The 14,746-nt window shown below is 37.9% G+C and overlaps 1 protein-coding gene across 1 annotated transcript in view; it reads right to left on the bottom strand.

Moving 5' to 3' along the window:
• Positions 1–9,120: 9,120 nt before the first annotated feature.
• LOC107584255 (zinc finger protein 704-like) overlaps positions 9,121–14,746 on the bottom strand; it is a 42,345-nt gene continuing 36,719 nt past the window's right edge. Inside the window, exons 6-8 of the mRNA XM_016270788.1 lie at positions 13,114–13,224; positions 12,588–12,685; positions 9,121–11,431 (exon numbers count right to left, since the gene is read on the bottom strand). Of these exons, the coding sequence (XP_016126274.1) occupies positions 11,317–11,431; positions 12,588–12,685; positions 13,114–13,224 (324 nt within the window). The 3' untranslated portion in view covers positions 9,121–11,316. The remainder of the gene's footprint in view (positions 11,432–12,587; positions 12,686–13,113; positions 13,225–14,746) is intronic.

Here is a 14,746-nt window from a genome sequence, read left to right as displayed (position 1 = left end):
GATGCATGTTCACTCATGCACTGTCAGAGCATGATATTACTCATTCAACTGCAGCTTTGACCTCTGACCCCTAACTTCAGGTTTGCCTACACGAGAGGCTCAGGCTGTCCTTTAGAAGTCCCTAAATGTTTCTTTTAACACGTTTAAAGAAAATATCCTAAAGTCTTTATATATAGTTTAAATATGTAATTGAATTTGACTTTTTGTTTGTGTACATTCTCTGTAACACATCCCGCTACTTAAAATTGCCAGCCAAATTAACCAAAATTCTCTGTGTATATAGTTCCTTTTTCCATTTTTAAAACAAATGCCAAAAACTCAGAACATGAGTTCTGTCTCTAAGTGTATACGTTAAACGAAAAGATTTTTGCATAGAAAGTATATTGAGTGTATTATTAGCATTAATATCAAATATGATCAAACAGTAGTGATGTTACACTATTTCTCTTTTTCTATATTTTGGATTCTTGATTTAGCTTTAGAGTTTGTGTCATAAAATGAGCAGCCTTGAGCGTACGTGCTTTGCGACTTAATTTCTCTTTATTTTGTAGTGTTAGTATAGTCACACCACTGAGATCCCAGTGCCTTCTGTTACTAAAACTGAGGAGGTTTAATCTCACTTTAAAGGTGTTTCTGATGGCTTCGTAATTTGACCACTGCTGCATTTCTTTTTCTTTTTACTCAGAAAACAGGACAAACTATGAGAGGGACAGATGTCATAGTCTCCTAGACTATATGACACTTCTTCCCTGTTGTTTTAAACTCTCTAACACAGCTGAAAAGCAGTGTTAATGTTAAACCGTTAGCCTTAGATCCAGTGCAACGCAGTGATATTTACAAGCACTAATTCTAGTATTTGTGTAGTTCATGGAGCCGCTTACACTGTAGTACCTGCTGTTGTGGCATCTTCAAGACTGCAAAATTAAAAAATAATATTTGTATTGATATTGTTAGCAGAGTGTAGATAAAATCTAATAACATTTATGATAGGGTAGAGGTTGCTAAAGGCTTTGGAGCGCAGGGGCGATGGTACTTAACTGGCAGATGTGTTCTCATATGGTAATATTTCATTATTGCTTCATAATTTGAGTGTGCTTTTCCTTTTTTGTGTTTTGCTTTGATATACAGAGATAAGCAAATGTTTTATGCTTGCTGCTGCAAAAAAAAATCAGTATAAAGACGTTTACAGAGGTTTAAGTTCAACATGTCTGATCAGTTGCTCTAGATCTAGTGTTGACATCTAAAAAATAATAATACTAATATGGAAAATATGGAATATTGTTAGGAAGTTAACTGTTTAAAACAGTTTTATGTGTTTTGTGTTGTGACATACTACATGGAGGGTGGAAATCTCCAGTGGGACCAAAAAAGGTTTTAATTTATCCCCCTTCTGCCTCACTCCAGTCATACTGTAGCTCTGGTGTTGTTTCTTTCTTCTTTCCTCACATCATCTTTTGAATATGAATGTTGCTTTATACTGAATGTCTCTAGTGGGCTTTTGTCCTGGGTTACTAGCGTAGTTGTTGAATCTGCTGTTATGTTCATTTATAATTAGCATCCTGAAAGACCAAAACTACTTTGAGCAAGAAATACAAACATTTGTTCATTTGTATGTCCGATGCCTAATAAAGCACATTACATCCTGTCTTTGTCCAGCAGACATTCTTTGAAATGTTGCAGGAAGTCAATACAGCTGTATAACCGCTACAGAACACTAGATGGCACCCAAATGTTTACTTTCTCAAGGTGACTTTTATACGTTAACATAATTGTTTAATGTTGGGGAAAAAATTGGTTTAATGTAATAAATAAATTTTATAGGGCTGTCAATATTTGTTATTAAATTATAATGTACGATATGGAAATGAGTCGTATATATAATTACTAGCTGAGAAACCCCCCTAAATGAACAAAATGAAGATATACCACTGTTGTCATATATTGAATGTAAAAAGTGGCTCTAGAAACAGTATGTTTGTTATTGTCAAGCCAATTTCTGTCCCACAGTCCTCAGCAATGCATTTAATTATGTTCACACAGGACGTGTCCATGTAGTATTAACGTGCTAAATTTAGCATTTTTACAGTATGTGGGGGTTACATTTTTAATAAATGTATGAACAAATTATAGAGATCTATGATTGTTTCGCGCAAACCGTTTCCCATACGGTATGTCCAAACAGTTATATTCATAAATAATATCCTAAAGGTTATTTTAATTAGTCTTTGACTTAGAGAGAAAAAAGTCTACCATAGGGTCTGCAAACACTCAAAAAAACTTGAAAGCTTGTGTGCTTTTCTGTGTTACTAAACACAGCATGACCCAAGGCTGCTAATTAGCTCTTAACAATTCAGTCTGCAACCTATTATAATCAAGCCCAGTTTCTGAAATAAGCACATTACGCCATGTTATAGTTAGATTAATAAATACACACCAGCAGACACTGTATAGTAAACAGCTGCCGAAAAAAATCGTCTTTATTTTTCCATGACCATAAACCAGGAGCTCACATGAACACAGGCACCTTGGAAAGGTCTTTACACCAAAGAAAACAACAACAGCGGCACCAACATTGTCACCGTAGCACAATTACAATGGCAGTTTCTATTTACACACAGCTCAGAGTAAAAACGAGTACAGCCAGCAAGTGAGATAGATAATAATAACAGTCACCAAGTGTTTTCTCCCTCAGGAGGAAGGAGATTCAAATCTATTGGACTTTGGGGAAACGAGGAGAAACAAAACGGTGCAATTAGATAAACAGTATAAGACATTGTACATAAAGCAAGTGCTTTCTGTTAATGTATTGCGATATTTTATATCAAGTCCAGATAATGAAATATCATCAGCTTCCTCTATCCAGACTAGTGCGCGTCAATGCGAGCGGTGTAAAAATAATTGATTTCCGTCTATTATGAGTTATATTTGTCAGGTGTTGCCGCATAAACCTGTGCACTAAAGCATAAAATTGCATAATTGTATCCGAGTGAACACTGACTAGACACTCACAATGACTAAATACAGTGGCACGAAGCTTTAAAATATCCTCTAATTAAGGCCCTCCTTTCTGCTGATACTTGACACCGTTAAACAATTGGGCTACATTTGTTTTCATTCCATTAGAGTTAATTGTTGCCGGCTAACAGCCTTCAGCAGCAATTGTCGTGATTAAGAAAACCCTCTGAACCTCTGAAACCTGCGCCTTGCATCTTTCTGCACTGCATTGTGATGGGTTTACAGAGATGAAACGCTCGAGGACGCCCGTGAGGTCAACGCCCCGCTGGGATTAGCGCGTGAGCCTGAGAACGACCGGCGAGCGTCACTGCGACGCACTCGGCTTGAGCTGGCACGCGGCGTCTGTGTTAAACCCGGGATGAATGTAATTAATGTCGAGAAAGGCCGCTCATTTATCTCATCGCCTCAAGTACAGGTCAGTGTGTGTCAGGCCACATCGCCTATAGACGCGGATAAACAACACTTTAGCGTTTTAATAAGGGGCAGTTCACACCAAACGCGGTTTTGCCTTTAAAAACGCGCGGGAAGGAGAGCTGAGGAATAGAAAATAACGCCATTTTAGATCGTTCTGTGCGCTACTTTTAATTTGTTTTCCAGTGTGAAAATTTGCTACACTGAGGCCCTTGACCATTACGCAGTGTTTCAAAACTCTGTTCTTTTACATTTCTTTGGGCCTTCTCTCGCGTTTTTGAACGCCATAACCCGTTCTGTGTGAATGGCCCTTAAATGTGCAGTCACATTTAGCTTTGTAGGTGAAATTCTGGCGGGAAAATGCAGCCATGGCACTAGCAATCCAAGCATTTAGGAATCTAGTGTGGGGGTTGCGTCAGGTGAAAATTTCTCTAGTGAATTTTACATCAGATTCTAGTTTGTTGAACTGTTAACACAGAAATTTAACGTGTTTACCAATGTAAAGCTGCTTGGTTTGGAAGTGACCTCTGAGTTAATGGCACTACTGACAAATTAACTTCTTTGCCCGCAAAAGTTCACCAAAGTTTCGCAAATGTGAACGCACCTTAACTTTATTATAGTGTCATTTTACGTTAATTTTAAGTGACATTTATACAGAGTATTTGCTGTGATATTTCACGTCTAATTTGAGAAAATCTTTGGGTTTCTTGAATTTGAACCTTGGTAACAAATTCAACTGTAGGCCTAATCCTCAGTTCGTTAGTGCTAATGTCACAGTTATATGCATAATATGGTACAATCAAGTCTTTTTTCTTTTTTTTTTTTAAACCTGCCAAATACAAGGGTGTCTCTCTTCAGGATAACACTATTTTATTTTATAAGCATATAAATATACCATTCATTTATTCATAGCTATTGCATCTACAATAAAATCTGTCCCCCATCAATGACTTTATCCCTCACATTGGCATAGAGACATTAAGTACCTTCAATGAACAGCTTCAATCTACATATAGTCAGTGTGCAATAATGAATAATACACAGTTATTGAATATAGTCTAGACATTGCTTACTGGTCAAAATAATTTTGGTAAATGGCATGGGTCACCCAAACACACCTCTTTTCCTTTATGGCTTTACGACTCAACTGCTGCATTTTTTTTTTTCTGCTAGCAGCGGCATGAAAGATGAAGACATCCTGAGTTTTCTCTTTACACCGTAGACTTCCATCATGTGCACAAGGCATCAGATGCCTGTTCTTAACATCAAACAATACTTGTAAAATCAGGAATGTCAAAAGAACAGACAATGGGACAGAAATGTGTGAACCAAAAATAAAAAAGCACAGTTTGGGCTGACTATATTGGTCCTTGAGATGAACTGGTCCTCTCTTTTAGATCATTTCTAAGTGCTTATTTAGTATCCGTCAGGCGTTTGTTATTATCGCCTGTGCTACGATAGTCAGAAGCTGGTTCTTTTATCATCAGCATCTGTTTGTTTTTATGGCAGCCCCCCCCATAAAGCCCAGACCCAGTGGAATGACTGCAGAATGTGGCAGTTTCTATCAGCGCTTCGGCCAATCAGTCAAGCGCTCTCTCTTAAAGTGATAGTTCACTCAAAAATAAAAATGGTAATTTACTCACTCCCACATTGTCATAAATCTGTATGACTTTGTTTTTACTTGGAGCACAATAAGAGATGTTTTAAAAAATGTTCAACAATGTTCATGTTTTTCATACAAAACAGCTTATAGTAGTGGTTCTCAACATTTAAGGCCCCGTTATCCGCACTATTTATTTTTTGGGGTTTTTTAAAAATGTGCCCTTTGTGTCCGAACATAGCATGTAAATGGGCGACTATGAAAAGACACTGAAATCACATGATGAAAATGAGTACATTTTCAGAGGAAGTGGATTTTGCATGTCGTTCCTATAGTAACAGCAGCCTGCCTGCCCTGTGCCTGTTTTTACAGATAAAACATCACAAACAACACTCATAAATTCAGATAATATTTTTGTTTTTCTTCGGCATGCACATGCAGTATTAAAAAAAGTTAATCAGCAAATACTTGAAAAAGTGTAAAAATCCAGTGCGACAGTCTTTGAGTTCTTGAGGTTAGCATGGTTCTTGATTGACAAAGGTCAGCAGTGAGATAATCCATTCAGAGTACTGAGCCTACATTCCCATGTCGTCTTATGGCATCTTATTTTCAAGATGTAAAGCGACATGTTTAGGATTTTTGGATGGATTAAGGTTTTGTTTTGTTTTTGTTTTTTTTTTCACAATAAGGCTTGACATGTTACATTTATGTCCTGCTTATTCTCTGTGATCTTTTGAGATGGGGCTGCATGATTAATAAAAATTAAAACCCAAATCGTGAAATGGCTTAATGCAATTAAATCACAAAGGCTGCGATTTCATTTAATAAATATATGCAAAGCGTGTTTCAGACAGAAACGCAGCACAGTGTTCATTTACACATGAGCAGCTCATAATCTGGTGTTTTCAGTGTTGCAGTAAACAATGCTCCACATAAACATCTCTGGATCTACTAACTTGAGTCGTTTATAATGTGCATTTGTTAAATCAATATGCAGCTAACATCATTTTGTAATAACATGCACAGAATTTTTTTTCCCCCACATCATGCAGCCCTACTTTGAGAGACATGATGGAAACATAAATCGGTATCTAGATCCGACCAAGCTTGCGATTCATAATGCGAAGATCTTCTGTGCATGGTCCTATCTGTTAGGCTGGAGTTTTAGTCTCTGACAATAATGGATGATCTCACTGTTTAAGCATCTTGTAAGAAAAACGCACCCCAGTTCTTAAAATGCAGCCGTATTTAACAAACCCCTGTTTGAAATGTTGATTAAACGTTTCCTGCTGCGTTTCCAAAATGGGAGATGAAAACAACGAGACAAAAACAACTATGATATTGTAGCTAAAAATCATTTACAAAGCACAACTGGGAAAAGACACCCCCCACCCCTCAAGCTTCAAATTCATCAAAATACTCTGAGCACAAAAAAAAGCAAGCGCTAGTCCTCAAATCGGTAAAAAAAAGGGCCTCCACTCCCACATGTTTAAATCCAGACAAAATGATGAACTCAGACAAGCCGACACCAGAAACATTCCTTTGCTTTTCTGTGCATCTCCATGCACAATCTCAGACCTCACCAAGGCACAGTCAGACTCCTATATATTCTCATACAAATACATTCCTGAAAACGGTCAGAAGGACTGGAAAACAAAAACCAAACCTCTCAGGGCCCCTCTCCACCTAGGATAGACATGACCTGATCATATACCATGGAAACCCGGCAGCTATTTATCGGTAGTATGAATTGCAGAATGCCAATACTGTCCAATGACAGCAGATATTACAAGCCCTCTAAAAGAGTAAGTTCCATCCTGATGATGCGGTTTCATAACAAAAAGATTTAAATGTTCAGTCTGGAATGTTCCACTCGACTACAGCCTCTTTTATTTTTTTATTTTTTTTGCAGACTCAGTCCCGTCAACGGCCTCTACTCGTTCTTGTTGTTTGTGGCTCGACACAAACACACAAGTTATGCAAGTAGACTACTGAGTGGCCCATCTGCCATCTGGCTATAGCTGAGTGGCGGTTTGGAGTTCAGTCAAACGATTCAGTCTACACAAAGACAGTCAGATTGGGTCAGTCTGACATGGGATATGCACACCCACTCTAAACATCTGCACAGATCCAACACTGTACCAACCAATACCAACCAAAGACATATGGGTATTCGATTAACATCGCACTACATCGATGCGTGGGAAAAGAGATGGTGAGACTTTTCTGCATCTTTTAAAGTGGCTAAACTAGTGTGTTAAACTCTGGACCTGGTGAACGTTCAGAACGGGAAGCATCTTAATCTGTTCCCTAGTGTGTTAAAGTAGCTTAGACTATCGATCAAAACAGTTACACATTGAGTAATATAATAGCATTATTAGTTATTGATGTTAATTACCTATACGGTATGTTTACACAGAACCAGAGAAGACTACTTAGGCTAAAGACAGCTAACACCTCGGCATCCTGCTGTATCTGAACACTAAAAGCTTTGTACTGCATTACTATGAGACATGAACCCAAGTAGGTATTCATGAGCAACACTAGTCCTAAATACGGTTTACCAGGTAGCTTACATAAGTATTGTAGGTACAATATAAACTGTTTAACCTGTGTACGAATTTGGCGATAAAGTAAATATTGAAAACACGCCATACTCATGTTGTAGCTTGATATGCACCATGTGTCTATTAAATTACATGTTATACAACAAAAGATCTGAACACTAAAAGCTTTGTACTGCATTACTATGAGACATGAACCCAAGTAGGTATTCATGAGCAACACTAGTCCTAAATACGGTTTACCAGGTAGCTTATATAAGTATTGTAGGTACAATATAAACTGTTTAACCTGTGTACGAATTTGGCGATAAAGTAAATATTGAAAACACGCCATACTCATGTTGCAGCTTGATATGCACCATGTGTCTATTAAATTACATGTTATACAACAAAACAAAGGCCTGTGCACAAGAAAACTAGCACCCCTAATGAACACGAGTAATGCGCCGTGGCCTAGCTAACAAAACTGCAGCCAATATATAAGCACCATGGTGACAGGTGTGTGAAACATCATTAGAAACCAAATGCACCGTGATCTTAACTTCACATAACAGCTTATCCGAGGCAAGAGCATATTTTTAGGTAACATTTAGAAATATATTCCCACTTCCTAAAAGTCTAATTTGTAGGAAACGTGATGGAAAGAGTTTCCCCAAGTATATACTGAATGTAAACAACTGTAGACATCAGCTTGCCCTCTTACGTAAATTACTGTGAGATCTCTTAGACCATTTGGTCTAAAATAGCACCAGGAAGGGAATGGAGGGACAAGCAGCAGCCTCTGAGATGTTCCTCACACCAGCGGAGGGGCCAAAAAATGCAACTATTAATTATTGAAACTCCACTTCATCTCTGGCATGAGATCACAAAAAGTTTCAATAAGCATTCGAGTAGGGCTGCACGATAAATCGCATGCGATATTTAACGCGCATCTTATCAGTAAAGCCGGTTCTGTAATCAGCGGTAAATCTCCATCACGTGCGTGCTTTCACATTGAGCAGCATTAACTACACGGAGCCGTTGTTCACTGACGAGCTGCGCAAAACCACGTTCATATTTGCGAGATTTTTTTTTTGCGTGAACAACGGCTCTGTGTTGTAAATGTCCAGCACGCACGTGATGGACATTTACCGCTGATTACAGAAGCGGCTTTCTGACAAGATGCGCATTAAATATCGCATGCGATTTATCGTGCAGCCCTACATTCGAGTAAAATTGGAGTGCTAGAGCCCATGGGTGCTGGTGTGCGGCTTCACCATAGCTGTGCTTTCACAATCAGGTTGCCTCCAGTCATACGGAAAGACGTAAGGCCCTGGAGACCTTTTCCTTGCAAGATCTGTTGAATCGTGTCAACAGAAAGTGAGAAAAAGGAATATTATAGATCAAAATGCAGAAACCGTCATGAACTCTTGGTCGTTTCTTTTTTTTTCTATTAAGACACTAAACCAGTGGCAGTTTTAGAGTTTTCTTAGATGTTATTTAAATGCATATTCATTTTACATGGATCTTAATTATAGATTCACATTTAAAATGCCTTTTAGTTTTTTTTCTGTTCGTGTAGTATCTGGCTTTATTCACACAGGCAGCAAAATTCCGATTTTTATTTATTTTTTTGGTCAATCCATTGAGTTTTTTTGTAGTCTGAATTGATGAAAGACCACATAAAACAAAACAAACCAGATCCAAACCACATCCATTTTTGGTGTGAAATTACATTAAATTAAAATCCATTTCTCGCCATATCAAGTTTTTGTATTCTGAACTGCAGAAGACCACAGGAGACCTGATGTTTATGAACCAGATCCAAACCACATCCATACCAGGTCATCAGATCATATTTATTTAATGCATCTTAGTGTGAATCGGAATCAGATTCCAAGTAGTTTACTGTACTTTTAGATGTTTGCGTCGCTTTTAATCGCTTGTCAGGATGATGGTTATAGCATTCGTAAATAATCCATGTGGAGACATAGGATATTGACTACATTGTACAAACAAATGGATCTAATAATTGAAATCGGATTTGAAACCAAATCTGATTTATGTGCAGTGTGAACAAAGCCATTCTACCAATAAAACCAAGTGTTATGCTGGGCATAAAACATTTTGTTTGGGGGTTTAATACTATATACCTCATCTATATACACATCGACAGTAAGTGAAAGGGAAACAGTGTGATGAACAAAACGGATACAGACAATGAGTTGATCACAATAAGCATTGTTTGCAGGTTTATGATGAGTTAACTAGCTTGTGTTGATGTTACGTAGACGATATCATATTAGACTGTCAGAGCCACCAAAACAGTTCCAGATTACAATTGCCAACCGAGCTGCCATATTCCTTAAGAGCCAAACCAAGTGTTGACGTCTTGGGACAATTTTTCTGGTCATCCTTTGCAAAGAAGCCCATCGTGAAAACACGTCCATCCTCCTGTGACCAGTGTTCTGCTGCGTTACACGATACTGTACCAACTACAGAAGAATAACACCACCACATCTGAGTGCTTCCAGCTCCTGTGCTGGAGTAGATGTGGCATTTGCTATTTTTATTACTTCTTACTTGAACCTGTGAGGTCAGGAAAAAGGTGAGAGGTAAAGAGCTCTTCACCTTTCAGAGGTAAAATTAACCACTTTGCAGAGTTTTCTTTACTTGGGCATGTTGGTTGAACCTCTCTAGGCAACAGACTGTGGCATGAAACCACCCCGGTTCATATATGGCTCTAATATGAGTGCAGTTCATTCCTGCAGATGAAGTCCGATGGGAAGGAGAGGTTGCCTGAATGGCTGGTTCTTGCGATCGCTAACTTTGATGCGAGTCTGTGCCGTTGGGTTTTAATGATCGCAGTCTTTGTACTTCATTCTGTTGAAGTCAGTTGCAAAGCAAAAAGAAAAGAAAATGGCACGTAATAAAACCCTTTTTGGTAGCAAGAAGGTATTCCTGTGACAGAAAGCACTGAGTTCTTTGATGTTAATTCTAACTGCTGGTTTAACTTTTACTGCTCGCATCCCTGAAAGAAATGTCCTACTGGTAAACGCAAATATAAAACCAGATATAAAATTCGTCCTTCGTAGGTGCAATTGCCTGTGTCAGCATGACTGAAAGGGGGAGCTGAAAGTCTCTTCCCATATTTATTTGTATTATTTTTTTGCATCGAGGAATTTCCATTCAGGGGAGCTGTCCAGTCATCATCCCAAAACAAACCCTTGTGGTGGTACATTCTTGAGAAGACAGGGTTTTCTAGCTGTCCAACCCTTAACCTTTAGTAAAATGGGCAGGAGAAATGTGAAAATGTGCCCATGGAAAAAGAAACACTTCTCCAGTTGGGTTTTTATAGCACTTACACAGTCTGAAAGAGAGCTTTCTTCTCTTTTAAAAAGAGCATGGACAGAGGCTGGTCTTGCCCTGACTGGTCCTTTAGGAACGGACAAGAATGTTTTTAAGCAGTATACTGAACACAAACAAAAAATCGATCAAGTCTTTTTTTTTTTTTTTGCAGTGTAAAGCAACTCGCCTCAAAGGGAGAGTTGGAAATCTGCAAAGATTGGGAGTGCGTCCGTTGGTTTAGGAGGGAATGCATAAGGGTTTGACCCTCAAAGTCCATGTGGGTTTAAGGTGAAGCAGGGTGGGGCTGTGGTCAGTAAGAAAGAGAAGGGATGCATTTCATTATGCTATGCATGCAAAGGAAGCCCACCCTGTTTTTGTGTGTAAGCCATCGCAGCTGTTTCAGTCAACAAATCTCTGGCAGGCTTTCTTCCAGCGGCAGGCTGTGCACCACATGTCTCTGTTTTCCATCCCGTACACCTTACGACACTTCTTTCCCTCGCCTCGTGACTTCCTACTGCACAGCGCATGACACAAAACACAAAAAATGGTTTTACAAAAAAAATTTCAACATACAAAAGTAAACATTTTATAAAAACAATATGTACTTCCATAATTAAAATTGGATTCAATAATTAGTTATTGCTGGATCATATTGTGCCTGGAGCTCTAATTCTAAATGTAAAAATAGAAATAAATGAGCATTCATAATTAAATATACAATATCAACCAACTGCGATTAAGTTTAAAAACGATCTAATATCTGATAAGCAATATGGTACCTTTCAGTATCTAAATATGATCCTACAGCCTATTATAGGGCACTATGATTTCCGCGATGTGGACAACGCGGACAGAATTGTGGAATCCAGTCAAAATATGGAATTTACGGTGTGTTCTACTTTGTGTCTGTTCTAATGCGGAATATCATGGAATTTGCCAAATTTTGGATGGAAAAAATCAAAAGTAGGTCAGTACACTTAGATCAAAATGCAATACACCAAAATACTATTTAAATATGAATCCTGCACATTCTTTATAATTCTGATTATTAAAATTTAATGAAAACATTCAAATGGAATCCAGAAAATTAAATGAAAACCTAATAAAAATAAAACTGAATTTGAGAAAAACATTTCATAGGGCCTTAAAAATGAAAAATAAAAACATTTAACGTTTTTGTTAAACTTTTAATACACTGTTGTTAATTATTGTACATTTAAATATTGTAATTTCAATTAATTATGCATGCATTTTGATTAATAACATTTAATTTAACCATTAAAACGGAGTCTAGTCAAATTAAAATGGAAAAAACGGAATCCTGACAAATTAAAACAGAATTTGGGGAAAATAAATAAAACTGACTTCATAGGGCCCTACTATTAACACAACACCACTGGGTTTATGGACTTTTCACATGCTTCTGGCATCATACCAAGTAAGCAGAGAGCAGAACTTATTGATTGTACTTTTCCACACTACTTAAAGAGTTTATGATGTGCGACTAGATTCTGGACACTCATAAAATGTGTAAGAATGTCCCTTACAGAAGCCACACCTCCAGCTTTCATCAAGTCTAACCATTTTACGCAGCCTTTGCTTTACTATGCTCATTTCTTCTGATGTGAGTCTTAATTTAAGACTGAAAGGAAGTGTAGTTAAGACTGTACCTGAGTGAGCCTGCGGCTCTGGGGGGAGAGGAGAGCACAGCAATGGTCTGAGAGCGCTGCTCCCCAAAGCCCTGCGTCCGGCTGTGAGTGGGAGAGGCCTGCAGTCAGACAGAGAGAGAGAGAGTTAATATCCCTCACACAAGGCCAAAGACATCATTCATCCATTTCCTGTCATAAAAATCTCAACGCACAATTTATAGAGACACGGAGCATAAAATTCAGTCTGTTCAACTTGTTTTGGGAGCGTTTGTGTATTCGGTTATGTATCCGTGTTGAGATAACTGTGAGATGCGAGTCAGTCTAACAAGTGTGTTTGCACATTTGAGTTACCTGACATCACTGACATCAAATGAGAGGCCAAACTGTGGTAGATCAGTAGACCATTATGAAACCCAATCGGTCAGGACTCTACTGTGTGTGTGTGTGTATAAAGGGACAGTCTATTGCAAGGCACACTGTAGTTCAGTGTGTGCATGTGTGTGATGGGCACAGGAACGTGTGTGTGTGTCTATGTGGGTGTACTCACAGAGGTGCCAGTAAATGTGACTGGTGGGGACTGCCAGGAGATACTGAAACTGCTGCTGGAGGGGGTGAAGCCAGTGGAGCTGGTGGAGGGGATGGTGACAGGGGCTGTGGCCTGTGGAGTGACAGTCACACTGATATACAGTAGTCTCTACGGGCCTGCGATTATGACTGGGCTGTATGTACGTATGTAATAACCACTTTGACAGCATCTAGTATAAAAAAAATAGGCTTTCCTTCATTGGTTAATTCAAAGCTATGTGACAGTTCAGTATAGGTTTTACAAACATTGTTTAACAGGGTTATTATACATTTTATTAATTTCAAGTTTTATTTTGTTTTTGTGCTTTGGTTTACAATTTCAGTTTAGTTTTAATCATGCAATTTAAAAAAAAAATGTAATAGTTTTAATTTTTAATTTTTTTTAAAACTGTAAATAGTCAAATTTATTTCAAATGTGTATATATAAAAAAATTGTTAAAGTTTCCGTTAACAAAAATAACCTTGATCTGAGTCTTTTTTGTTCCACATGTTGAGCCATTGTCTTTGTACACTACCATTCAATTATTCAGCAAGGATGCATTAAATTTATCAAATATAATAAAGACATTTATAATGTTACAAAAGATTTCCATTTCAATTAAATGCTGTTCTTTTTAACTTCCTATTCATCAAAGACTTAAGATAATTGTATCATGGTTTCCACAAAAAAATTAAGTAAAACAGCTGTTATAAGAATGTTTCTTGAGCAGCAAATCAGCATATATGAATGATTTCTGAAGGATCATGTGACACTGAAGACTAGAGTAATGATGCTGAAAATTCAGATTTGGCATCACCGGAATAAATTCTATTTTAAAATGTATTAAAATAGAAAACAATTATTTTAAAATGTAATAATATTTCACAATATTACTATATCTAATGTATTTTGAGTAAATAAATGTAGCCTTGGTAAGCGTAAAGAGACTTCTTTCCAAAACATACAAAAATCCTACTGACCCCAAACTTCTGAATGGTAGTGTGTGATCCCAATAATAGGAACATAATCTTATCATAATTCTCCTCACGTGTGACCTTTTCATGCTTTATATTGTGACTGCGTCTCTATGCACAGCTTGACCTGTCTTCATATCGATAGGACTTTCTGATATTAAATGTCCTGCTCGCTTTCTGAAATTGCATTGAAATACTAGGCCATATCCATATTAGGGCTGAATGATTAATTGCATTTGCGATAATATCGCGATATGAGAGAACGTGATTTTTCAATCGCAGAGGCTCCGACTACACGGTCACGTGACACGCAAGAATAAAGAGGTGTGTTAGACTTCAAAGTACGGACTGGAGTGTATGACATCAAAGTACGGCGAGAGAAAGCATCTCTTATAGCTCTCGCAGTGCTTTGACACACACCCATCGGTCTAAGCAGTGCTGCTTCAAGTCGAGCGCGGGCCATCAGCAGAAAAAGAAAAGAAATAAAACCGTAAACAGCCAAAGGACGTAACTTAGAATGGGAGATGGATCGGTTTGTGAAAGGGAAGAGAAAAGCCATAGTTGAAGTCGCACAGACCCAGGCAGGTGCTGGTCATTTAAAAGCTAAATGCTGAAAATATGACGAGGCATATCTTGCTCTC

This window comes from Sinocyclocheilus grahami, unplaced genomic scaffold, assembly GCF_001515645.1.
Source record: "Sinocyclocheilus grahami isolate Dianchi unplaced genomic scaffold, SAMN03320097.WGS_v1.1 scaffold58.1, whole genome shotgun sequence".
Lineage (NCBI taxonomy): Eukaryota > Metazoa > Chordata > Actinopteri > Cypriniformes > Cyprinidae > Sinocyclocheilus > Sinocyclocheilus grahami.
Note: the sequence above shows the minus strand (reverse complement) of the source record. Positions and strands in the feature narration are given on the sequence as shown.